A 25,515-nucleotide genomic window follows, 5' to 3' on the forward strand; every position below is an offset into this window, starting at 1 on the left:
GTATAAAACGTGTTGGTTGGTGGCCACGCAGGCACGACTACCACGGAGCTGGTGTTCACCGGTACCCCCGGCGAACGGCCCAGCCCGATACGTCGCAACACGTACACCAAGGTGGAGGGCGAGTTCATCGATTCGACCACGACGAGGTCGGAATACGTGGATCATCGAGCGGTGCAGCGTGCAGAGATCGTCAAACGTACGGACAACCTCACTGTGGGAGAGGGTGAATTCACGGTAGGGGAGAGAAAGGTTGGACGGGGTTTGCCCCAGTTACGATTTTATCTGTCGATTTGATCGCTGACTGAAATAATTATGCGATAGGGTACCTCTCGTCTCAAGGAGGATTTCCACACGTACGACGTCGTGGAGAGAGAGCCGCGACGGCGGCTCACCTACACCGAGGAGAAGGAGGAGGAGGAGGGTCGCTTTTACGGGAGGAAGACGGACGTGTTGGAAACGACTACTACGACGCAGAATGAGTATCGAAGTTTCGATCGAACCGATTACAGCAGAAGCACAGCCGTGATCAGACGGGAGGATAATTTGAAGCCGGAAGGACCGTTCGAAGGCGTGCCACACGCTAAACGGGATTACGCGGTGCCGCCGATTACCAAGAGGCCCGAGCCGCAGAAGCCGAGGGATAATTTGAGACCGGAAGGGCCGTTCGAGGGAAGGCCTAAGGACGATTACTCGCCGAAACGAGGTGAACGTCCGGAAGTAAAGAGACCCGAGGACAATTTGAGACCGGAAGGACCCTTCGAGGGACGTCCAAAGGATGATTTTTCGCCGAAACGAGGTGAACGTCCGGAAGTAAAGAGACCCGAGGACAATTTGAGACCGGAAGGACCCTTCGAGGGACGTCCTAAGGACGATTACAAGCCAACTAGAGGGGAAAGGGCTGATGTGAAGAGGCCTGAAGATAATTTGAGACCGGAAGGACCGTTCGAAGGAAGGCCTAAGGACGATTACTCGCCGAAGACAGCCGAACGTCCCGAGGTGAAGAAGCCTCAGGATAATTTGAGACCGGAAGGACCATTCGAGGGACGTCCAAAGGATGATTTTTCGCCGAAACGAGGTGAACGTCCGGAAGTAAAGAGACCGGAAGATAATTTGAGACCAGAAGGACCTTTCGAGGGACGGCCTAAAGACGATTATAGACCAACCAAAGGAGAAAGGGCTGATGTGAAGAGGCCTGAAGATAATTTGAGATCGGAAGGACCGTTCGAAGGAAGGCCTAAGGACGATTACTCACCGAAGACAGCCGAACGTCCCGAGGTGAAGAAGCCTCAGGATAATTTGAGACCGGAAGGACCATTCGAGGGACGTCCAAAGGATGATTTTTCGCCGAAACGAGGTGAACGTCCGGAAGTAAAGAGACCCGAAGACAATTTGAGACCGGAAGGACCCTTCGAGGGACGTCCTAAAGACGATTACAAGACCAACCAAAGGAGAAAGGGCTGATGTGAAGAGGCCTGAAGATAATTTGAGATCGGAAGGACCGTTCGAAGGAAGGCCTAAGGACGATTACTCACCGAAGACAGCCGAACGTCCCGAGGTGAAGAAGCCTCAGGATAATTTGAGACCGGAAGGACCATTCGAGGGACGTCCAAAGGATGATTTTTCGCCGAAACGAGGTGAACGTCCGGAAGTAAAGAGACCCGAGGACAATTTGAGACCGGAAGGACCCTTCGAGGGACGTCCTAAGGACGATTACAAGCCAACTAGAGGGGAAAGGGCTGATGTGAAGAGGCCTGAAGATAATTTGAGACCGGAAGGACCGTTTGAAGGAAGGCCTAAGGATGATTATAAACCAACCAAAGGGGAAAGAGCCGATGTGAAGAGGCCTGAAGACAACTTGAGACCGGAAGGACCGTTCGAAGGTCGTCCAAAAGATGATTACTCGCCGAAACGAGGTGAACGTCCGGAAGTAAAGAGACCAGAGGACAATTTGAGACCGGAAGGACTCTTCGAGGGACGTCCTAAGGACGATTACAAGCCAACTAGAGGAGAACGTGCCGATGTAAAACGTCCAGAGGACAATCTAAAACCGGAAGGACCCTTCGAGGGACGTCCAAAGGATGATTTTTCGCCGAAACGAGCTGAACGTCCGGAAGTAAAGAGACCACAAGACAATTTGAGACCGGAAGGACCTTTCGAGGGCCGTCCAAAGGATGATTTTTCGCCGAAACGAGGTGAACGTCCGGAAGTAAAGAGACCGGAAGATAATTTGAGACCAGAAGGACCTTTCGAGGGACGACCTAAAGACGATTATTTGCCGAAACGGGGTGAACGTCCGGAAGTAAAGAGACCAGAGGACAATTTGAGACCGGAAGGACCCTTCGAGGGACGTCCTAAGGACGATTACAAGCCAACCAGAGGAGAACGTGCCGATGTAAAACGTCCAGAGGATAATCTAAAACCGGAAGGACCCTTCGAGGGACGTCCAAAGGATGATTTTTCGCCGAAACGAGGTGAACGTCCGGAAGTAAAGAGACCAGAGGACAATTTGAGACCGGAAGGACCCTTCGAGGGACGTCCAAAGGATGATTTTTCGCCGAAACGAGGTGAACGTCCGGAAGTAAAGAGACCAGAGGACAATTTGAGACCGGAAGGACCCTTCGAGGGACGTCCAAAGGATGATTTTTCGCCGAAACGAGGTGAACGTCCGGAAGTAAAGAGACCAGAGGACAATTTGAGACCGGAAGGATCCTTCGAGGGACGTCCTAAGGACGATTACAAGCCAACCAAAGGGGAAAGAGCTGATGTGAAAAGGCCTGAAGACAACTTGAGACCGGAAGGACCGTTCGAAGGAAGACCTAAGGACGATTATTCGCCGAAGACAGCCGAACGTCCCGAGGTGAAGAAGCCTCGAGACAATTTGAGACCGGAAGGCCCGTTCGAGGGTCGTCCAAAGGACGATTTCACCCCGAAAACCGCACAACGTCCGGAAGCGAAGAGGCCACAGGACAATCTGCGACCCGAGGGAGAATTCCAAGACCGGCCTAGAAGCGAATACACTCCTGGCGAGAAACGTACGCCGATCAGACACCCGGATAACTTGTACCCCGAGGGGGAATTCGAGAGACCGTTGCACACTCCTTACGGTCCTGGTGAAAGGGCGCCGATCGTGCGACATCCGGACAACCTGTTCCCCGAAGGAGAGTTCGCGGATAGGCAGCGTATCCCGTTCACGCCGGCAGAACGCAGAACACCTATTAAACACGATGACAATATTCGTCCCGAGGGACCGTTCGAAGGAAGGCCCAAGGATGATTTTTCGCCGAAGACGGCCGAACGTCCCGAAGTGAAGAAGCCTCAAGATAATTTAAGACCTGAAGGACCATTCGAAGGAAGGCCTAAAGACGATTACAAACCTACGAAAGGAGAACGTGCCGATGTAAAACGTCCAGAGGATAACCTAAAACCGGAGGGTCCGTTCGAAGGAAGGCCCAAGGATGATTTCTCGCCGAAGACGGCCGAACGTCCCGAAGTGAAGAAGCCTCAAGATAATTTAAAACCCGAAGGCCTCTTCGAAGGTCGTCCAAAGGACGACTACAAGCCAACTAAAGGAGAACGCGCCGATGTAAAGCGTCCAGAGGATAATCTAAAACCGGAAGGACCTTTCGAAGGTCGTCCAAAGGACGATTTCTCGCCGAAGAGAGCCGAACGTCCCAAAGTGAAGAAGCCTGAAGATAATTTAAGACCCGAAGGTCCCTTCGAAGGTCGTCCAAAGGATGATTATAAGCCAACCAAAGGCGAACGCGCCGATGTAAAGCGTCCAGAAGACAACCTAAAACCGGAAGGCCCTTTCGAAGGTCGTCCAAAGGACGATTTCTCGCCGAAGAGAGCGGAGCGGCCCGAAGTACGAAGGCCGGAGGACAACCTGCGGCCGGAGGGTGATTTCGAGGCTCGTCCCAAGGACGATTATCAACCGGTTCGTGGCGAGCGAATCGAGATGGTGAAACGCACCGACAATCTTCGAATGGAGGGCGACATGGAGACTTATCGATCGAGAGACGAGTACGCCGACTTCCTGATCCGCGAGAGGACCGAGGTGACCAAGTATCGGGACAACTTGAGGATGGAGGGCGAGTTTATCGACGTTAGGACGAGGGACGATTTCAAAGTGGTGAGAGGGGAACGCGTGGACGTGGTGAGGCATCCCGACAATTTAAGGTCGGAAGGTCCCTTCGAGGCCCGTCCGAAGGACGACTATTCCCCCCCGAAGAAGGTGGAGAGGCCGGAAGCGAGGAAGCCGGAGGATAATCTGAAGCCGGAGGGTGAGTTCGTCGGCAGGCCGAGGGAGGAGGCGCCCAAACACGGCGAACGCGCCCCGATCAAGAAGCCTCGAGACAATTTAAGACCCGAGGGTGAATTCGAGAGGCCCGAGAAGAGACCCGTCGGCCCCGCTGAGAAGAGGACGCCTATCAAACACGCGGATAATTTGAAACCGGAGGGAGAATTCGAAAGACCCAAACCGGAAGAATTTAAACCTGCTGAGAGACCGGTCGTGAAGAAGCCAACCGACAACCTTTATCCCGAAGGAGAGTTCGAGGTCCCTGAGAAGAAACCCATTGGGCCTGCTGAGAAGAGGACGCCTATCAAACACGCGGATAACTTGAAACCAGAAGGAGAATTCGAAAGGCCGAAACCGGAAGAGTTCAAACCTGCTGAGAGACCAGTCGCGAAGAAACCAACGGACAATCTGAAACCTGAGGGCGATTTTGCGACACGACCCAAAGTGGAGGCTCCACGAAAGGGCGAAAGAGCCGACGTGAAGAAACCCAAGGACAATTTGTATCCCGAAGGAGAGTTCGAGGTCCCTGAGAAGAAACCTGTCGGGCCTGCCGAAAGAAGAAGCCCTATCAAACACGCGGATAATTTGAAACCAGAAGGCGAATTCGAGAGACCGAAACCGGAAGAATTTAAACCTGCTGAGAGACCAGTCGTGAAGAAGCCAACGGACAATCTTTATCCCGAAGGAGAGTTCGAGGTCCCCGAGAAGAAACCAGTCGGGCCTGCCGAGCGAAGAACGCCGATCAAACACGAGGACAATCTGCGACCCGAGGGTGAGTTCGAGAGGCCGAAACCGAAGGAGTTCAAACCAGCTGAGAGGCCAGTAGTCAAGAAACCAACCGACAATCTGAAGCCTGAGGGCGATTTTGCGACTCGACCAAAGGAGGAAGCTCCACGAAAGGGCGAGAGAGCCGACGTGAAGAAACCCAAGGACAATTTGTATCCCGAAGGAGAGTTCGAGATCCCTGAGAAGAAACCCATTGGGCCTGCTGAGAAGAGGACTCCTATCAAACACGCGGATAACTTGAAACCAGAAGGAGAATTCGAGAGACCGAAACCGAAAGAATTCAAACCTGCTGAGAGACCAGTCGCGAAGAAACCAACTGACAATCTTTATCCCGAAGGAGAGTTCGAGATCCCTGAGAAGAAACCCATTGGGCCTGCTGAGAAGAGGACTCCTATCAAATACGCGGATAACTTGAAACCAGAAGGAGAATTCGAGAGACCGAAACCGAAAGAATTTAAACCAGCTGAGAGACCAGTCGCGAAGAAACCAACCGACAATCTTTATCCCGAAGGAGAATTCGAAGTACCTGAGAAGAAACCCATTGGGCCTGCTGAGAAGAGGACTCCTATCAAACACGCGGATAACTTGAAACCGGAAGGAGAATTCGAGAGACCGAAACCGAAAGAATTCAAACCTGCTGAGAGACCAGTCGCGAAGAAACCAACCGACAATCTGTATCCCGAAGGAGAGTTCGAGATCCCTGAGAAGAAACCTGTCGGCCCCGCTGAGAAGAGGACTCCTATCAAACACACCGACAATTTGAAACCGGAGGGAGAATTCGAGAGACCGAAACCGAAAGAATTCAAACCTGCTGAGAGACCAGTCGCGAAGAAACCGACCGACAATCTTTATCCCGAAGGAGAGTTCGAGATCCCTGAGAAGAAACCTGTCGGCCCCGCTGAGAAGAGGACTCCTATCAAACACACCGACAATTTGAAACCGGAGGGAGAATTCGAGAGACCGAAACCGAAAGAATTCAAACCTGCTGAGAGACCAGTCGCGAAGAAACCGACCGACAATCTTTATCCCGAAGGAGAGTTCGAGATCCCTGAGAAGAAACCTGTCGGCCCCGCTGAGAAGAGGACCCCTATCAAACACGCGGATAACTTGAAACCGGAAGGAGAATTCGAGAGACCGAAACCGGAAGAATTCAAACCTGCTGAGAGACCAATCGCGAAGAAACCAACGGACAATCTGAAACCCGAGGGCGAGTTTGCGACTCGACCCAAGGAGGAGGCTCCACGAAAGGGCGAGAGAGCCGACGTGAGGAGGCCGGAGGACAACCTACGCCCCGAGGGCGACTTCGAGGTCCCTGAGAAGAAGCCCGTCGGCCCGGCCGAGCGAAGAACCCCGATCAAACACGAGGACAACCTACGCCCCGAGGGCGAGTTGTCCTTCGAGAGGCCCCGGCCCAGGAGGATCGGGCCCGCGGAGAAAAGGACCCCTATCAGGCATCCGGACAACTTGAAACCGGAGGGCGAGTTCGTCGCGCGGCCGAGGGAGGAGGCTCCGAAGCGGGGCGAGCGGGCGGACGCGAAGAGGCCGAGGGACAACCTGCGCCCGGAGGGCGAGTTCGAGAGGAAGGCACCCGCTGCGAAACCCGCTCTGGGCGAGAAACGCGTCCCCATCAAGCGTCCCGACAACCTGCGCCCTGAGGGCGAGTTCGAGGCCCGGCCCAAGGACGACTTCGTGCGGACGCGCGGCGAGAGGAGGGACGCGGTGCGACGCGAGGACAATTTACGAATGGAGGGGACGATCGAGACGTACAGGTCGCGCGACGAGTACGCCGACTTCGTGGTCCGCGAGAGGACCGAGGTGACCAAGTATCGGGACAACTTGAGGATGGAGGGCGAGTTTATCGACGTTAGGACGAGGGACGATTTCAAGGTGGTTTCGAAGGGGGAACGCGCGGACGTGGTGAGGCATCCCGACAATCTGAAGCCTGAGGGCGAGTTCGAGAAGAGGCAGGTGGTCCACGTGGGACCGGCCGAGAGGCGGTCCCCCATCAAGCACGAGGACAACTTGAAACTGCCGGAGGGCGAGTTCGTCGCCCGTCCCAGCAGGGAGCAGCAAGCGAGGAAGGTGGAGAGGAGGACGCCGATCAAGCATCCCGACAACCTTCGCCCCGAGGGCGAGTTCGAGAGGCCGCGCAAGTCGCCCCCTCTCGGCCCCGCCGAGAGGAGGACGCCCATACGCCACGAGGACAACCTTCGCCCCGGGGAGGGCGAGTTCGACGACTCGACGAAACGTTCAATTGTGACTGATGGAAGGACTTGCTCGGCTCGGAGGAAGGCCGAGTCGGCGAGGACGACCATCGACGACGTGGAAACGATCGTGACCAAGGGGGAGAGGACGGTCGTTCGAGGGGAGGTGCGCCGATCGCGGGACGAGAGGGTCGTGAGGCTCGTGGAGGATGATCTGAGGGCCCAGGTGAGGAGGCCTATGCACCCGGAGGGCGAGGGCAACAGGCAGGAAGCGAAGGGGGCCGAGATGGAGGCCCCCTCCTCCTCGAGGGAGGATCGGCACGAGGATCAGCTGAGGATGGAGGGGGGGGAGATGGAGGTTCGCCGTTCGAGGGACGACTACAAGAGGGAGGTGGAGAGGGTGGAGAGGAAGCACGAGGACGATGCGAGGGTGGAGGGCGAGCTGGTCGACTCGCGTCGCAGGAGCGCTGAGAGGAGGTCGCCCATCAAGCGTGCCGACAATCTGAAGCCGGAGGGCGAGTTCGCGGGGGCCAGGGCACGCGACGACTTTGCCTCGCCGAAGGGGAGGGGGGAAAGGGCGGAGGTGGTGCGGCGGGAGGACAGTCTGAGGATCGTCGGCGGCGAGTTCCGGGACTCGACCTCGCAGAGGTCCACGTACACGGTGATCCGGGGAGGAGAGCGGGCCGAGGCGAGGCGGCACGAGGACAACTTGAGGGTGGGCACCGGCCACGCCATGGAAACGAGGACCACGACGAGGGACGCGTTCGCCCACTCGATCTCGTCCTCCAAGAAGGAGGATACCAGGGCGAGCGTTGCCGCCGGCCGGAGACACCGCGCGGAGTCCTCGATCGCGTTGGGGGGGGAGGATCTCGCGACCACCACCACCGCTCAGAGGAATTACAACACGTTCACGAAACGAACCGGCAAGGAAGTGGCCGCCAAGATGAGCGGCATGGAGTCGAGGGACGTGGAGAGCAACGCGGCGAGGAGGACCTCGTCGAACGTGCAAACGTGCCAACGAAGCGAGGAGGCGAGCTCGAGATCCTCGAATCAACACGAGAAGGTGTGCGAGGGGCAAACGCGACACGAGAGGCATCATCAGGAGCAAACGATGAGCAAACGGGACTACGTGAACGCCCAGCACGCCGAGTCTCGACAGAAGAGCCAACAAGTAGCTCGAAGCTACAACTCGAGCCAGACGAGCAGCGCCGAGTTCAGGCAAGCGATCGTGCACGGGTCCGTGGAAAGATCGGACGCAACCACCACCACCACCACCACCACGAAGACCAGCCACCACAGGAAGAACGTGATCTCGTCCTCTTCCGCCGACGTGGCCAACTCGGTGCTCCACAGGCGCGGGGGGACCGCCTCGTCCACCGAGGCGCTTCACACCATATCTTCGACGGCCGCCGATCAGAAGAAGAGCATCTCGAACTTGGCGGAGAGCGGGCAGTACATAAGCAACTCGAGCCAGAGCAGCGACCGGCGCAGCCTCACCTCGCTGCACCGCAGCGCCAAGGAGGGCAACCCGTGGGCGTCGTCCACGTACGAGCGGCCGCAGAGGATCGTCCGGCAGGACAATTTGACGGTCGGCGGCAAGTTTTATTCCCAGAGCGAGGCGAGGAGCTACGGGAATTTCGGGAGCCAGAGGGTGGAGCGGGTGCACAGGCAGGCGAACGTGTCGCACATCAGCCTGGGGGACGGGACCACGGTCACGTCGAGCATGTACAAGAAGGAGTACGCGCCCAGGCACAGGGGCCCGTGCCCAGCGGCTCTCATCGAGGCGAAACAGGCACCGTTCAAGCACACCAGAGACACGCCCAAGCACAAGTTCTACATGCCTGTCGTCTCCAATTGATCCAAAATTTCCCACCGACTTCCCTTCCATCCACTTTTTCACAATTTTACGAGATAATAATAACAACGATAAGAACCATGATTCTTACTCCTCTCCCCCCTTTCTCCACAGATGTCATTCGCGCGGAATCTCGAGCATTAGAATCTAAGGTATCTAACAAAATTGGGGGGCTGTGACGGAACGCGTCGCGTCGCTCGATTCGATTCAAAATTTCTTAAAGCGACGAGTCTCGATCTACGCGCGATCCTCGAGATACCGAGCGGATTGCACGCGTAGGAGTGAACTTGTATACATACATACATACATACATACATATATATATATACAATCGTACACGCATATATTTCGTACGATGCCGATATATTTTTATCCTCGAGAAGGAACAACGAGAACGAGATGCCGTCTCCTCGATATATATATATTTATATAAATGGGTTATCCGATCGGGAAGCGGATGAAAATCGAGTTTTTTAAAAGAAGATTTATTTTCACCTTTAATCAACGTGTATTACAAAGCAATAACTAGAGCTTAAATCCGTGATAAGGACGAATCTGATCGAGAAGTTAGATTCGACCGATAATTAGAAATAGATGCGGCCGTTCGTGCCGCGCGTAGCGCCCCCTTTTTCATCGGCTTACGTTACGTTACGTTCCATCTTTCCTTCTCGCCTTTTTTCTTCTTTTTTTCTAACATTGTTGTTGCGATTATCGTTGCTGATATTAACCCTGTTTCGTTTCGAATACGTACACATATTTTTCACGGTCAAGGAAGAGGGATTTCGAGGGATGCTGCGTTTCCATCCCGTTCGACGCGACGAGATGCTCCATTCACCAAGAATTTATCTTGTACTTTTGTTTTTCTCTCTCTCCCTCCCTCCTTCCCTCCCTCTCCCTTCTCCATACTTTTACTTTGTTCCGAGAGTTACATGTGCGATCATAATAAAAAATATGTTTTGCAATTAATTCTTGGTTTTTGCGTTTTTCTCTTCTCCTCGAAGAATCGTGCTTCTTTTTCTTTCTTTCTTTCTTTCTTTCTTTCTTTCTTCTCCCCTTCTCCATCCTCTCGTACGTGTCTTTTGGTTATTTTAGATAGATAAGAAATATTTTAGATTCGATGGATATGTTGCGCTCGAGATTTTTTTTTTATCACCAGACCAAGAGCTGTTCGCGAGAAACGTGAACAAAGCGAGCTCCGTGGACTCGACCGATCTTTTCTATTTCTATTTCTTTCCTATTTCTTTTATTCATTGCTTGAGTTGGATCTGGATACTTTTTTTTTTTGCTATTAATTACCTTAAAACGACTCGAGTATGTATACTAGATTTACATATCGTCGAGTGAGAGGTGACACTGAGAATACGCATCGAATTCGACTTCACGTACCGTGAATTTACGAATCGGAAGGCAATGCTCGTAGAAGAAGAAAAAAAAAAGAAAAAAGAAATTACGTCGTATTATCGTCAAATTCAACCTTTTGATCGTATCGATTCGAAAAAGAAAGAGAGGAAGAAGAGGAGGAAAAAAAAAAAAAAAAGAAAGAAAAGAAAAAAGAAAGGGGGAAAAAAGGGGGAACATTGGCGAAATTGTATCGTTGCCGATATAACGACATTTATGTACATTTATGCGACGTGTCTAACAACTCGTGTACAATAAAGAGATTATTTTGCGTATTTCGCGTTACAAACTTATTTCTCGAATATCCAACGTCCACGATCCGGTCGGAGCCGAGAGGTCGTTTCCGATTATTAGAAACGAATTTGATCGCTGCCATGGCTACGTGTCGTACGCGTCGAACAAAAGCAACATCTCGATCGTGCTACTCGATCGGGACGATTGCTCCATATTCAAGCAGCACCAACGTCGTCCGATTAAAGTATATATCTCATGATCAATCGTCAAAATATGAAAGTAGCTCGCACGCCCGCCCATTCATAGAAAAAAATTGCGCTACGATGCCCGTTTCTTTGCGACACCATGATCGTACGACTCCATCTCAATTGTGCACACATCCTTGTTCTGTCCATACTTCTCCGATCCTTCGTTTCTCATTGCTTTCCAGAGATTGTCAAAGACGCGGCCAGGTATTTACAAAAAAAATAAAAAAAATATTTAATAACTGTCCTATCCTTCCCTCCCTCCCTCCCTCCTTCCTTTCCTTTCCGAACCGACGCGTTTGAGAATAAATTTCTTCGCTCGAAAAACGCGACCAGACGACTCGCGCGCGACAGAGAGAGAGAGAGAGAGAGAAAGAGAGAGAATTTCAAATCCTCTAACGAATCGTCCATCCGACAATTCTTCCTTCCTTTCTTCCCACCGATTCTTTCCTTAGAAAATTGTATATGTAATAAATATATACAAATTTCCTTCGTCTTTCCCCTCCTTCTTCTTTTTCTTAACTAATAACTAGTCCATCTGTCCTTCCTTCCTTCCTTCCTTCCTTCTTTCCTTAAAAAACTATGTATATATATTTCTTTTCCCCCGTCCTCTTCCTGCCCCTCAGCCAGTATCGAATTTCAAATTCTCTAACGAATCGTCCATCCGACAATTCTTCCTTCTTTCTTCTCTTCCTTTCTTCTTTTCCATCGATTTCTTCCTTACAAAACTATATGTATATATATATAAAATAATAAATATACGTATACAAATTTCCTTCCCTTCTTTCTCAACGAATGTTAAATTCTCAAACGAATCGTCCATCCGACAATTCTTTCCTTCCTTGAAAAATATATATATATATATTTCCTTCGTCTTTTCCCCCTTCTTTCCTTTCCCCTCAACCAGTATCGAATTTCATATTCTCTAACGAATCGTCCATCCGACAATTCTTCCTTCCTTCCTTCTTTCCTTAAAAACCTACGTATATATATTTCCTTTGCTTTTCCCCATCCTCTTCCAACCAGTATCGAATTTCATATTCTCTAACGAATCGTCCATCCGACGATTCTTCCTTCCTTTCTTCCTTTCCATCGATTTCTTCCTTAAAAAAAAACTATATGTATATGTATATATATATATATATATATATATTTATATTTCCTTCGTCTTCCCCCCTCCGTTCCCCTTGTGCTCGACGTAGTAACGCGGAGGCCGGCGGCTACGCGATCGAGGACCAAGCGAGCAAGGTGGACCCGTCGATAGAGCGAATCTTTCGTGGATCAGGCGTGGAGCGTAGAAACTACGCGACCAACTCGAAACGGAACGTCGAGGCGGTCGCGGACAAGACGACGATCCGTACCGAGGACACGAGGAAACGTCCCCGGATAAAGCGGGGTGACGAGGTGGCGAAGAGGGGGGCGAACGAGGGGGCGGCGAAGAGCGAGGAGAAACGATCGTTGCCCGTGAAAAGCGGCAAAAGCGGTAGCTCGAGAATCGGTCGCTCTTCCAGAGATCTGCCCAGCAAGCTACCGGTCAAAGATTACGAGGTACCTCTTGACCAGGAGAAATCGTCCTCCGTTTACGCGGACGAAACGGAGGAGGACCTCGCCGTGAACACGAAGGACAGGGAGCCGAGGTACAACAGCAGGGTGGGCGAGTACACGGCCGAGGATTCGGCCCGTTTCATCGACCAGGAGGAGAGATCCAGCTTGTACGATGATTTCGAGGCGAAGGACGTGGTGAAGAGGGGTATAACGGGGGCCGAGGATTACGAGGAGATGGAGGAGGAGGGGGCCGTGGAGGGGGGGGACGAGGGGGCAGCCTTCGACGAGAGCTCGATCGAGGAAGAGGTCGGGAACGAGAAGAGAAAGTTTCGGGGGGGGGACGTGAGGGTGAAGAGGGAGCACGAGCACGGTAACGGCAACACCAACAACAATAACAACAACAACAACAACAACAACAACAACAACAAGGAGGCGCTCGAGGGCGGGGACGCAAGCGGGCCGAGGATGAACGGGGAGGAGGATCGTGGCGAGTCGTCGTCGGCGGCCGAACAAAAGGCGATGGAGCGCTCCTTGAAGCGTGACGCGTCGGAGAAGGGGGAGGCGGGCAAGGGGGAGAGCAATCAGTCGAGCTCGAAGGAGGGGAAGGAGTCGGCGGGGCAACAGTCGAAGAGGAACGTGCTCGACACGAAGAACGAGAACGAGGGATCGTCCAAATCGTCGTCGTCGTCGTCGTCGTCGTCGTCGTCGGGTTGCGATCGGGATACGGAGAACGCGAAGAACGAGAAACCGATCCTCTCCCCGATGAACCCCGATCAGAAGGTGGAGATGGTGGAGGGGCAAGACGAGGGCGCCAAGCTTCTGCAGAATTCTCAGGAGAGTCAAGAGGTGATGATGGGTGGTGGTGGGGAGGCGGCCGGGAAGCCGCAGGAGATCAACTTGTCGGGGAACGAGAACAAGCCGATCGGCAATTTGATCGGCGGCGACTCGTTGGGCGTGAAGGGGGTGGACGCGTCCAAGGCGGAGGAGTCGAAGATCGTCGACATGGGGGGCGGCCAGGGGGGGCAGGAGGCGTTGAAGGGGAACGTGGAGATACCGATGAACGTGCCGGAGACGGCTGCCGTTGAGAACGCGAACGAAAAGTCGGAATCGTCGCAGAAGGGGAGCGAGGGGGGTGGCGCGCCGGGCGAGCAGGTGGACGAGGATTATCAGAAGCACGTGGAGGAACAGATCCAGAGGAAGATAGACTCGATCAAGGAGGAGATAAAGAGGGAGATTACGGAGAACCAGCGTATCAGGGAGATAGAGGAGAACAACGCCAAGTTCGAGGAGTTGAGGGACGAGGAGGAGGAGGAGGAGGACGAGGAGGAGGAGAACGAGCAGGAGAACGAGCAACCGGCGATGATCGAGAAACGGGACACCGTGTCGAAGAGATCGCCGGAGAGTGGGGCGGACAAGGGATCGCAGATACGGGAGGAGAAACGATTCGTGGTTTCGAGGCGGAGGAAAAGGCAGGGCGAGAACGGAGGCAGCAGCAATAACAACGGGAACAACAACAACAACAACAACGGCCAGGAGAAGCAGGACGAGTCGAATTCGAGCAAGAAGACTCGGCAAGCGGCGACGATGGCGACGAAGAAACGATCGGCGGCGAAACTGGAAGCGCAAGATCCGGAAAAGATAGCGAGGAAACGCGAGCGGCCGCGCGAGGTGATATTGGTCGAAAGACCGGATCGGAAAAAAAAGAGGAGACGAAGGGCTAAGAACACGGAACAACGCGGCGCAAAGCTGGAGGGTAATCAACCAGGTGACTTTGTGCAGGACTCGAGCTTGCGCGGGAACCTCGGTGATGGAAAGGTGAAAGGGGGAAATTAATCTGGTATTGCGGATGCTATTATTGCTACTACGCGAGTGTCATTAAACGAATGGTTCCGAATTGGCAGTCGAGCGTGGATTCGAAGATGACGGAAGATGAGAAAGCGGTCGCGGAACGGAATTCCCTGTCTGAAAAGAAATCCGGTTCCGTGGCGTCGTTCGCAGGGAGTAACGAAGAGATGGGCCCATTGGCGACCGAATACGGAGATGCGTTCGGCGGTTTCAACAATGATCCTGGGGTGGCGCTAGCTAGATTTAAACGAATCAAACGAGTTCTTCGCCCTCCGGTTTCCAATCCCTAGTTCCCCAACACTCGTACACGAAATTTCGCGCTCAATCGCGTTTCACAATTCTACGATCGGTCCGTGTCGTGACATCGTAATCTATATACATATATATACACACACACATATATATATATACTTCTATATACATATATATGTGTATATATATATATATATATTATAGAAGATCAGAAATATATTAGTAAGCACACGTAGATTAATTAGCCGTAGATCCGTTCAAAACACGTAGAGTAGGAATGCGAATATCCTACGATTAACGGTTCCCTTCGAAGATTCGAAAAAAACAAGCGTTAATCGTTGGTATCGCGATCGGTTACAATAACATCGGTTTCGTCGGTAACGTGGCCAATGTTTATACGCAAAAAGTCGTACGTCCTTGAAACGGAAGTGTACGCCGCGCGGCGCCTCTTTCGCGAGTATACTCTCGAATCTCTTTTTCACTTATTATTCGCGTCTTTTATTGTCTTTAATCTATCCCGATCACGTATTTAAAGCGGTTTCGACGCTATTTCGACTTTCGTTTTGCAACTTATGTTACACAATAAAAGAAAAAAAAGTACTTTAAGACAAACGACAGATACGATACGATGAGAGATGTATTAATAAAATCTGAATTTATATACGAAAATTATTATCTAAAAAGAAGAAAAACAACGAAAAGTGATGTTTCTGGATATACCTGCTGGATGGATCCATGGGCTCGTCGTTGATGACGTGTCGAATGGCGTCTCTAAAGGAAGAGAAAGAGAGAGTGAGAGAGAAAGACGGGTAGACTCAGAGGCAAATACACAGACATAAAAACATTCGTAAGACGTTCAAGATTTAATAACAAAGATACGATTAAACACGAAGAAGACACATAGATCGTTAACCCTCTGTTTTGTGCGCTTACATTACGGGGGAGACTTTGACCATTTTTTTTTCTTTTTTTTTCTTTTTTTTCTTTTTTTTTTTTTTTGAATTTACTCTCGGCAAACTCGAGTACCGACGTCTCCTCGCTTGTTATCATCCATCTCTCCTTATCACCGTTCTACTTTACAACAATATGAAACAATTATTTACACATCGACGGGCAGAAGGATCACGGTGTTGCGTGAGAAATGACTGAATGTGTTCCTCTCTCGTATATATATTTTTTTCCTTTTCTTCCTTTTTTTCCCCTCTTTCTTTTTTCGTTTCGTCGTTCACGTTACGCGCACCGCCATTTTACGCCAGGATACGCGCAGATGCTTATTACTCGAGTCGAGAGCGTAGCTGGAATCGATCGAGATCGAACTTTCGCCACAAAATTCGTCACTCGCGAGAATTCGATCTCGATATTTCGCGCCAACGATTTCTCCAACCATTTTCGTCTCGATCCAAAACACATTGGACATTGAGATCGAAATTGTTCTTCGAACAATTCTTTCACGGTTATTCAAACACGATTACTGGAGAATCGTTCACGCGAACTCGCAGCACGCATCGCCCGATTCGTCGCGTGTTCCACGTGTTGCAGACTGACTTCGTAGATTGGTCGTGCGAGATCGTTAGGGATAGGTTCGAGAGACGAACGTCAGTCCGGCAAGAAGGCTCGTTGGTGAAACGTTACAGGCACCGATCGTTACGTTGAATCGCCGCGCCTCCGTCCTTTCTCGATAATCTGCTTTCGTTGCAGAGAACGTGTTGTTGCCTCGAGCCAGGAATTGACATAGGTATGTACATCTTCTTTTTTTTTTTTTTTCTTTCCAAACGAAGGCTCTGGAAGGTCGATGTGATCGATTCGTAATAATAATAATTTTTTTTTTTCTTTTCGCGAAACGGAAAGAGTCGAGTAAGGACGAAACGAGCGCGATGGTGGAAAATTCGAAGCAGTTGAAAGCACGGTGTATGTAACCGCGAGTGTGTAACGAAGGCGACGCAGGTCAAGATCGAGAGATTAATCGTTAAAAAATGAAGAGAAACCGGATCGTTCTTTTTTTTTTTTTTTTTTTTTCCCCTTTTGTTTCGCTTTGTTTCCGACGGATACTCTGCTTTAGTGCATGTCGATAGAGACTTTCTTTTTATTTAAAAAAATCGATGTCTGAGAAATGGTGTTCACAATAATATGGTACAACAACGTAACGGTATTACAGGCTTAAATATGTATACACGCATATAGATGTATATATATATGTATGTATATATATATATATGTATATGCGTAATATTTATAATAATAATAATAATAGGTAATTTTCTTTACCACAATAACATGGCTATATACAAATATTACAATGTTTCTTCCCCCCTTCCTTCCGTTTCCTTCTCCTTCGAATCTTGGCGCGCTCTCGATGCAACGGTCGATCCATAGGTCGAGACGTTTCCCTACCTCTCTCATTTTTCCCCACTTGATCCAACAATATTTCGACAAATATGCATAAATATTCCGATTTGAAATTGGCGCGGAGATCGTCCAATCCATCCTTCCTCTTTTAGCATGGAAAAAGCGTGCGTTGTATGCATACGTATGTGTATGAGAGAGAGAGAGAGAGAGAGTGTGTGTGTGTGTTCATGCATGCGTGTCGAAACTGGATAAGACGAGGTGAAAGAAAGGATACTTTGAAATTTTACGCGTAGAACGGGAATGGCCGCCGAACGATAATTTCTTCGAATCTTCTCGAAATCGAAATTCCGCAAATTACAAAAATTCTCGACATCGAGGAGAATCTTTCGTTTCATTTTATTTCGAGAATTTTTTTTTTTTTTTTTAACATCGATCAATGTATTCCACATTCACATTTCAACTCGATTTTACAACACGCTTTACAGCGACTTGCTCGTGAAAAGTTGAACGTTCGATCAAGAGACGGCGTTGACGAAATTGACGAGTTCGAAAATCGAATTCAATTCGATCTTACTTAATCTTATAATGTATAACGACGAATATATATGTACGCGCTTTGGCACCGTCTCGCCCCTGCCAGAGGCGAGACTTTCTCGTGGCAATGGGCGAATCGGAAGGAACAAGGTTTTCCTCTTTTTTTTTTTTTTTTTTTCTTCACGTATCGCAAACGAGCGAGTGATCCTCCCCGATCCACTTCTCCTCGCAGACGTTGTTGGCAACATCGGCCCGCTCTTCCTTAGAGCGAGATTTCGAGCCCAAAATTCTGATAATTCTCTCGCGAAGGAAAAACCTTAATTCGTCGAAGATCGAAGAACGACAGAGTTGAGATTGCTCGATCTTTAAATATCGATTTGATCGATACACAGGGCTGAGAAAGTGTTATTAAATTAACGGCGAGAGACAAATTTTGCGAAATTCAATTTCGATGGCATTTAAAAAGTTTCGACGAATCTGCTCGTGCTTTCGATCGATTTCGAGAGTTCTCGACGATTCCCGATGAAACGAAAAAAGTTCGTAATTTCAATATTTCGTTCATCGAGCGAAGAAATTTTTAATGATAAAATGCGAAAAGTGAGAAAAGTGTCAAGTCGAGTCGAATAATTCTGTCAGCACCTTCGAACAGCGGCCTCAAGTTTTTTTTTTTCGCATGGACACGCGATTTTTTACTCGATCGGCTCTTCCTACTACGTACGTATACACTCTATATACAGATATAAGCGTCGTTTCCTTTTTTTCTTTTCCCTCTTACGGTTATTACATTTTATTTTATACATTTTAAGTCGAATTTAAGTCTAACGCGACGGCAGATTAATTTTCACGCGTACAAAGCGTATGTTTGCGCGTTACTTTCAAAAAACAATTGACGAAGAGTAGATACGCGGTTTCTTCATTTCATTTCTCCTCAACGAATTGAACACGCTACGTTCGAATTTGCAACGATTCCCATTAGATAGAAATCTAAGAAGGATTCGATGTGGGGGGGTGGGGGGAAAGGAGATTCGAAATGTATGGCGAATAGGTGGAAACGAAAAGTGAAAGGAATTTTTTTGTTTTCAAATGCTGCCGAAAGATGTCTCCCTCCTCTCTCGTGTCTGTTAAACATTACGCGTTTCGCACGCTTCGTAGAGCTTCTTCTCCCCGTTATACCCTCCCCCTCCCGAATCAAAGGGGGGGGCGAGGGGAGGGGGAGCAGCATAACCAACCCACGTGTATATTCCATAATGATTTCTTATTATTTATTTATTTATTTATTTCTTTATTTATTTATTTATTTATTCATTTTTTTTTTCGCTTTTTCCTTTTTCTCATCACTTTTTTTTTTTTTTTCCCCGCTAAACGTTAATTTTTCACCTAAACAGTAGTCCTCTTTCCTTTTGCCTTACTATATAGGATCGTATATGACAAAAGCATCGTAGTATAAATCAGTAGATCATTTTGTTTTGTGCTTCTTAGAGATCATACATGATACAATGTACAAAGTAGTATAAAATAAAAAAAGGGTTAATAAAGATTTGTATTACTTAATTCTCGAATAACGGTTTTTATCACGAAACACGGGACATCGGCGTCGCTCGCTCCATTCCAACGCGAACACGCGTCTCCTTGGCCGTTGATATCTTAAACAATCGATCATCGCGCCTCATCTCTAATACACACCATTTCGTTGATTGATCCCCGAGATTGTACAACTTATACCATTCTCTCCCCGGAAAATTCCGCAATAATTGTTATTATTATCATTTCCTTTCGAATCTAACTAATTCGTTCTTCTCCTCCTCCTCGACGACGACGACGACGACGACGATGGTTGCGTAGAAAAACACGACTTCCCGCGTTGGAAGCGCGTCGACGACGAAGCGCAAGACTTCAATTGTCCCCCATTTGTCGAAGTGTCCCAAGGATAAATCGCGACACCAGGACAGGATAAGAATTCGTATTCTCCTACGGTAGTATAATAGTCAGCGCATAATCTGAAAATGAGTGAAACTTGTTGTCTCTCTCTCTCTCTCTCTCTCTCTCTCTCTTTCTCGCTCGCCTTAAAGTCGATCCCGCCTGAAATGGGCCTCGGCGCTGGGATCTGATATGACCATGGTCGGGTCGGTGAGCATTTGTAGACCGTCCATGTCGATGGGGTCGAGGCCTTGCCTCAGCGCGTCGTCCGAGGGGAAGATGTCCGGGTCGAAGTCGGCCATCATCGCCGAGCCAAGATCCTTCACGAATTCAGGATTCGTCAGATCGTCCGCCCCGGAGAAATCTGTCAAACGAGACGAGACGAGGGGATTATACGCATATTTTTTTTCATTCTTTCGGTTTCTCTCCTCAGTCCTCCTTTTTTTTTTTTTCCACGTACCGGTGAGGATGATCGTTGGGGTGTTGGGCGTCTGCGGGGTGAGCTGTTGGGTGGTGGTCGTGTTGTTGCTCGTCGCGCTCGTGGTCGTAGGCTGATACGGCACCTGGGGGCTCGTGCTGAAGTAACCCGCGTCCCCGCTCCCTAATTCACCGCCGACGTTCATCGTGTCGTTCTGCAAACGCGATTCCATCGAATTCTTACGAGTTTCATTTTTTACCTAACTCCTTTAATTGCGTTTAAAAGTAGCGAAACATAAATAAGAATTCAAATTCTTTATTTGAAGAATTTTAAATTACTTTTAAATTCTTTCGCTATTACGGACCGCTGTAGTCGCTCTGCATATAAAATACACATTGACGTGCTACAGGCAACTATAATCGCTTTATATAAAATGCTGATGACGTGCTATGAGCCACTGAGCCACTACATTGTCACTGATGTACTATGGACGATTATAGTCGCTCTGCATAAGATGTCACTGACATGTTGTGGACGACTATAATCGCTCTATATAAAATTGCCACTGACGTGCTACGAGTCACTATAGTCACACTATTATAAGATGTCATTGACGTGTTATGGGTGACTATATTATAGTCGCATTGTAGAAGATGTCACTGACGACTATAGTCATTCTTCATAAGGTGTCACTGACGTGGTGCTACGGATGACTATAGTCGCTCTGCATAAGATGTCACTGACATGTTATGGACGACTATAATAGCTCTATATAAAATTGCCACTGACGTGCTACGAGTCACTATAGTCACACTACTACTAAGATGTCATTGACGTGTTATGGGTGACTATAGTCGCTTTGCATTATATTGTCATTGATGTACTATGGACGATTATAGTCGCTCTGTAGAAGATGTCACTGACGACTATAGTCATTCTTCATAAGGTGTCACTGACGTGGTGCTACGGATGATTATAGTCGCTCTGCATAAGATGTCACTGACATGTTATGGACGACTATAATAGCTCTATATAAAATTGCCACTGACGTGCTACGAGTCACTATAGTCGCACTACTACTAAGATGTCATTGACGTGTTATGGGTGACTATAGTCGCTTTGCATTATATTGTCACTGATGTACTATGGACGATTATAGTCGCTCTGTAGAAGATGTCACTGACGACTATAGTCATTCTTCATAAGGTGTCACTGACGTGGTGCTACGGATGACTATAGTCGCTCTGCATAAGATGTCACTGACATGTTATGGACGACTATAATCGCTCTATATAAAATTGCCACTGACGTGCTACGAGTCACTATAGTCACACTACTACTAAGATGTCATTGACGTGTTATGGGTGACTATAGTCGCTTTGCATTATATTGTCACTGATGCACTATAGACGATTATAGTCGTTTTGCAGAAGATGTCATTGACGTGCTACAGGCGACTATAGTCGCTTTGTATTATATTGTCACTGATGTACTATGGACGATTATAGTCGCTCGCTCTACATAAAATGCCACTGACATGCTAGGAGCCACTATAGTCACTCTATATAAAATGTCATTGACGTGCTATAGGCGACTACAGTCGCTCTGCATTATATTGTTATTGATGTACTATGGACGATTATAGTCGTTCTGCATAAGATGTCATTGAGATATTATGAGCGACTGTAATCACTATGGTGATGTTACTGATCTGCTACAGGTGACTATAGTCACTCTGCATAAAATGGCAACAACGTGTTATAGGCAACTGTAGTCACTCTATATAGAATGTCACTGACATGCTACAGACCACTATAGTCGCTCTGCATAAAATGGCAACAACGCGTTATGGGCAACTGTAGTCACTCTGCATAAGACGTCACTGATGCACTATGGACGATTATAGTCGTTTTGCAGTAGATGTCATTGACGTGCTACAGGCGACTATAGTCGCTCTACATAAAATGCCACTGACGTGCTACGAGTCACTATAGTCACACTACTACTAAGATGTCATTGACGTGCTACGGGCGACTATAGTCACTTTGCATTATATTGTCACTGATGTACTATGGACGATTATAGTCGTTTTGCAGAAGATGTCATTGACGTGCTACAGGCGACTATAGTCGCTCTGCATAAAATGCCACTGACGTGCTAAGAGTCACTATAGTCACTCTATATACGATGTTACGAGACGTGCTATGGGCGACTATAATCGCTGTGCACAAGATGCCGCGTATAGTACGATGTGACGAGCGATTAGGAGTTATTGCATATCCTTCTCCAGAAACATAGCATCGGTGTTATCAGTTTTCTTTTCGATAAACACCTTTTCGAAGCAACTCGAACTGCGTAAACGCTGGGCGGCCCGTAGCGAAAGGGTTAAGAATTACGATAACGCCGAGTCGAATTCTGTTCCCTTTGCCTCGATCGGGCAGAACAAAGGGCTTACCTGCGTGTAATTCGTGGTGTGATTCGGCGAACCGATATACGTTCCGATCATGTTGGTCGGCACAGGTGTGTCCATCTGAAGCGAGAAAAAAAGAGAAAAGAACGGGGGTGAATTTTCGCCATAAGAAATTCTTCGAAAGAGATCTTCGTCGCGCGCTCTTCGAAAATCGACAGAAAAGAGAGGGAGAGAGGGAGAGCTAGAGCTAGCGTGATCGATCGTCGCGTCGTATTTTCCTTTCACGGTCGATCGGTTCGAAGGGTTGGCTTTCGTGCAAAGCGAAGAAGGAGAATAGGGTGCGGCCAACGACGACGGCAAAGAGGAGGAGGGACGAGAGGAAAGGAAGGGGCGCGGGGGAGGAGGAGGAGCAAGAAAAAGCAAAGAGGAAAACGAAGAAACAGAGGGCGAAGCGCGGGGATCGAACCGTGTTGAGCGCTTTCATTCGCCACGAGGATTCTCTACTCTCGGAAGTGCCAGTGCGCGTTACTCCATCCGCGATCGATGATCCATCCTTATCGAAGAGTGTTTTCTCTTGCTGGAGAAGGGAACACTGTTGTCACAAATTGTCATTGAGCTCGAATTTCTTTCACTCGTTGCCTTCGAAAATTTCGCTTCTTCGAGGGAGAGCACGTCCTCTCTCGTTCTCAGTAGATGGATCCTCGCGTCGAAACGAATTTCGATCCTCCGACTTCTTGCTCGACTCGTGGTTTAAATTTTTACCAGGGTGGATGGGTGGGGGGGAGGATCCTTCAACGACGTGCTATCGCGGCGTTGTTGAACGAACGAAGCGGGACGATGCCAAGCGGGTCGGCCACCAATTTGTCGTCGTCGATAACACCGCGATAGCCGTGTTTGTAACGTGACCGCGAACGCATGGATCGATCGTCAGCTGATACGAAAACAAGAGAGAGAGAGAGAGAGAGAGAGAGAGAGAGAGAGGAAAGGAGAATGGAAGAAGAAGAAGAAGAAGAAGAAGGATCGGGTTTCGTGCGTAAAATTTTTCAAGGGGGGTTTCTTATTTATTCTTTTTTTTTTCTTTTCACCTCTATCTGCGTGCTCCAGGTGCAACCAAGTTCCATGAGCTGCTGCGCGAATTTCGGCCAATCCTGACGGATGCGGGCAACAGATAAACATCAAGGCTTAACATTTCATTTCATTTCGCATACATCTCGAGAAGAATTGAGAAAAGGGATGGGGAGGGGGGAGGGGAGAGAGAGAGAGCCTCGTATTTTCCAAAACCTCCTCTCAAGGACAAACCGAACATTTTCGAAATTCTCTCGAATGGGAAAATGGAATTCGGCGAGTTGGAAAGAATTCACCCGCGGAATTGCTATCGATCGAGAGAGGAGGAGGAGGAGGAGGGAGGGGGCGACGAAAAACGACACTTCGAAGCGAAGTAACAAGTTCGAAAAAAAAGTTTTCACGAGGCATGCGGAGAGGCGTCATCACGGAGATCCTTAATCGACGGCCGCGCGCTCGTGGATTATTAACACGCTTAACTCGTTATAATTCCCCCCTTTGTGCCTTTTTTAATCGACGGGTTCGGGGACAGGGGAGAAAGGAGAAGAAGCCATACCAAAAGCGAGAGTGGCGCGAATAATTCGACACGTGCGCGTGGAATAATTCATGTCGCCTAACCTTGAAGGTCAGTCACCGAGGAGGAAGAGGAGGAGGAGAAGCAACAACGACAACGAAAATCCACGAGCCGCGGGAGTCGTCGATTTCGTTTGAGAACGAAACGCATATCCCTCAAAAAGGGACAGGTGTCTGAGAGAGAGAGAGAGAGAGAGCGAGACGATCGAGAAGCGCGAAGAGAACGATTACCTAAAGAATCGAGAGTTGTTATTGCGAGTAATATATCGTGGGAGGCGTATCGTCTAGGTAGTAGTAATAAGAAAAGGAACTGTTGTCGTGTTCGAAAATAAATACGTACCCAACGGCTCCCGTCGCGCAACGCGAACGAGATGACCGAGCATAACTGTACTTACCACTCCCTTCCGTATGCACAAACAGACAATTACGATCCGATTAAAAAAACGCGGCGGTGATACGGCGGTGGAGTCGACGAGCCACGTTTGGAAAAAATTCGGGGGTTACGTTTCATTCTCGAGAAGTGGGATCGCGTGGATCGAGGCGAACGCGTTGGATCGTTGCCAGGGCGTTTTCACTAACCATCGTGAACTGCTCGAAATCCTGTTGAAGCGCCGCCGCCTGCGCCTGGTTCATGAAGTAACTGTTCTGGTCGATGCTCTCCGACGTCAAGTTCGGTGGACCTGGATGACCCGTCGGGCTGGGAGGCGCCGATGGATTGTTGCTGTAGCTCAACGGGCTCCCCTGCGACCGATCGATTCGAAAGAGAGGATTATTTTTCACATTCGTCGGTAAAGTTTTCCTCGCGCTTACCTGAATCGTTAGCCCGGGCGAGGACTGGGGCGACGGCCTGTTCACCTGCTGCGAGGACCTGTACGAGCCCAACGAGTTGAGCTGCGGTTGCTGCGTTTGCGACGACTTCTGCGAAAGGAAGCGATACGTAAAAAGGGGGGGATCTTTCGAAATTTTTAAAATATGCAACGCGACTAACTGGACTTTGCGGTGGCACAGGGCTGTGCGGTTGCTGATAAATGTAGTGGTGGCCGGCCGGGCTGTGGGTGGTCGCCGCCGGTGGCTGGCCCATCGCTGCTTGTTGCGAGTAGCTCTGAAGATCCTGTTGCGAAGTACTTGTGCTGTTTTCCAACGCCACACCCTGTTCCACACAACACAGGCGTCATCACCCGTTTAATTAATCAACGATCGCTCGCCCATTTTCGAAAAGGCGAGCCGATTCAAAGCCACGCGTTCGCTTCACCGATCTCGGCGAGAATTTTTTTCGAAAATTTTGCAAGAACGTATCCTCGATCGTGTCCATGTTTCTATTCTTTTTCTTTCACTTTTCACCATAGACACGAGGGACACGAACGATCAAGGGATCGCGTGACTTTTCAATCGCGAGTCAAATTCCATCCGACTCTATCGTTTGCAAGCACTATTAATAAGCGAAACTATGAGAGAGAGAGAGAAAGAAAAATCGCAAATAAGCGGGAAAACAAAAAAAAAAAAAAAAGAATTACCACTAACCTTACACGTGTGAAGAAACCTAGAGTTAACAGGCACTGATAAATGGTTCTGCAAAAATAACAAACACAAACGA

The 25,515-nt window shown here is 49.2% G+C and overlaps 3 protein-coding genes across 22 annotated transcripts in view; 2 read left to right on the forward strand and 1 right to left on the reverse strand.

Annotated features, from left to right (window-relative positions):
- The window catches only part of Sdb (SAXO downstream of blistered), a 28,877-nt gene extending 18,288 nt beyond the window's left edge, over nt 1-10,589 (forward strand). The window contains 3 exon segments of the mRNA XM_086906634.1: nt 32-234; nt 322-1,437; nt 1,439-10,589. Of these exon segments, the coding sequence (XP_086762760.1) occupies nt 32-234; nt 322-1,437; nt 1,439-9,145 (9,026 nt within the window). The 3' untranslated portion in view covers nt 9,146-10,589.
- Nucleotides 10,590-10,946: 357 nt separating this feature from the next.
- Nucleotides 10,947-15,330, forward strand: LOC105736415 (uncharacterized). 2 transcript variants are annotated; one of them, XM_031918666.2, is made up of 3 exons: nt 10,947-11,226; nt 12,222-14,379; nt 14,466-15,330. In XM_031918666.2, exons 1-3 carry the CDS (start codon nt 11,120-11,122, stop codon nt 14,697-14,699), a joined length of 2,499 nt encoding a protein of 832 aa, XP_031774526.2. In that variant the 5' UTR covers nt 10,947-11,119; the 3' UTR covers nt 14,700-15,330. The 2 variants fall into 2 exon arrangements, with proteins under 2 accessions (XP_031774526.2, XP_086762763.1); XM_086906637.1 differs by having other exon boundaries at nt 12,222-14,533.
- Nucleotides 15,331-18,792: 3,462 nt separating this feature from the next.
- The window catches only part of Crtc (CREB-regulated transcription coactivator), a 31,315-nt gene continuing 24,592 nt past the window's right edge, over nt 18,793-25,515 (reverse strand). For 9 of the 19 annotated variants that reach the window (XM_086906650.1, XM_086906647.1, XM_086906643.1 and 6 more), the window contains 8 exons: nt 25,443-25,490; nt 24,910-25,071; nt 24,732-24,839; nt 24,501-24,662; nt 23,372-23,434; nt 22,332-22,406; nt 19,919-20,090; nt 18,793-19,822 (listed from right to left, as the gene is read on the reverse strand). In XM_086906650.1, coding sequence (XP_086762776.1) covers nt 19,605-19,822; nt 19,919-20,090; nt 22,332-22,406; nt 23,372-23,434; nt 24,501-24,662; nt 24,732-24,839; nt 24,910-25,071; nt 25,443-25,490 — 1,008 coding nt within the window. In that variant the 3' untranslated portion in view covers nt 18,793-19,604. The remainder of the gene's footprint in view (nt 19,823-19,918; nt 20,091-22,331; nt 22,407-23,371; nt 23,435-24,500; nt 24,663-24,731; nt 24,840-24,909; nt 25,072-25,442; nt 25,491-25,515) is intronic. The other 10 variants (XR_015291696.1, XM_086906654.1, XM_086906645.1 and 7 more) reach the window with 4 other exon arrangements.

This window comes from Apis florea, unplaced genomic scaffold, assembly GCF_048593485.1.
Source record: "Apis florea isolate Af1SG1 unplaced genomic scaffold, ASM4859348v1 contig_2495_pilon, whole genome shotgun sequence".
NCBI lineage: Eukaryota > Metazoa > Arthropoda > Insecta > Hymenoptera > Apidae > Apis > Apis florea.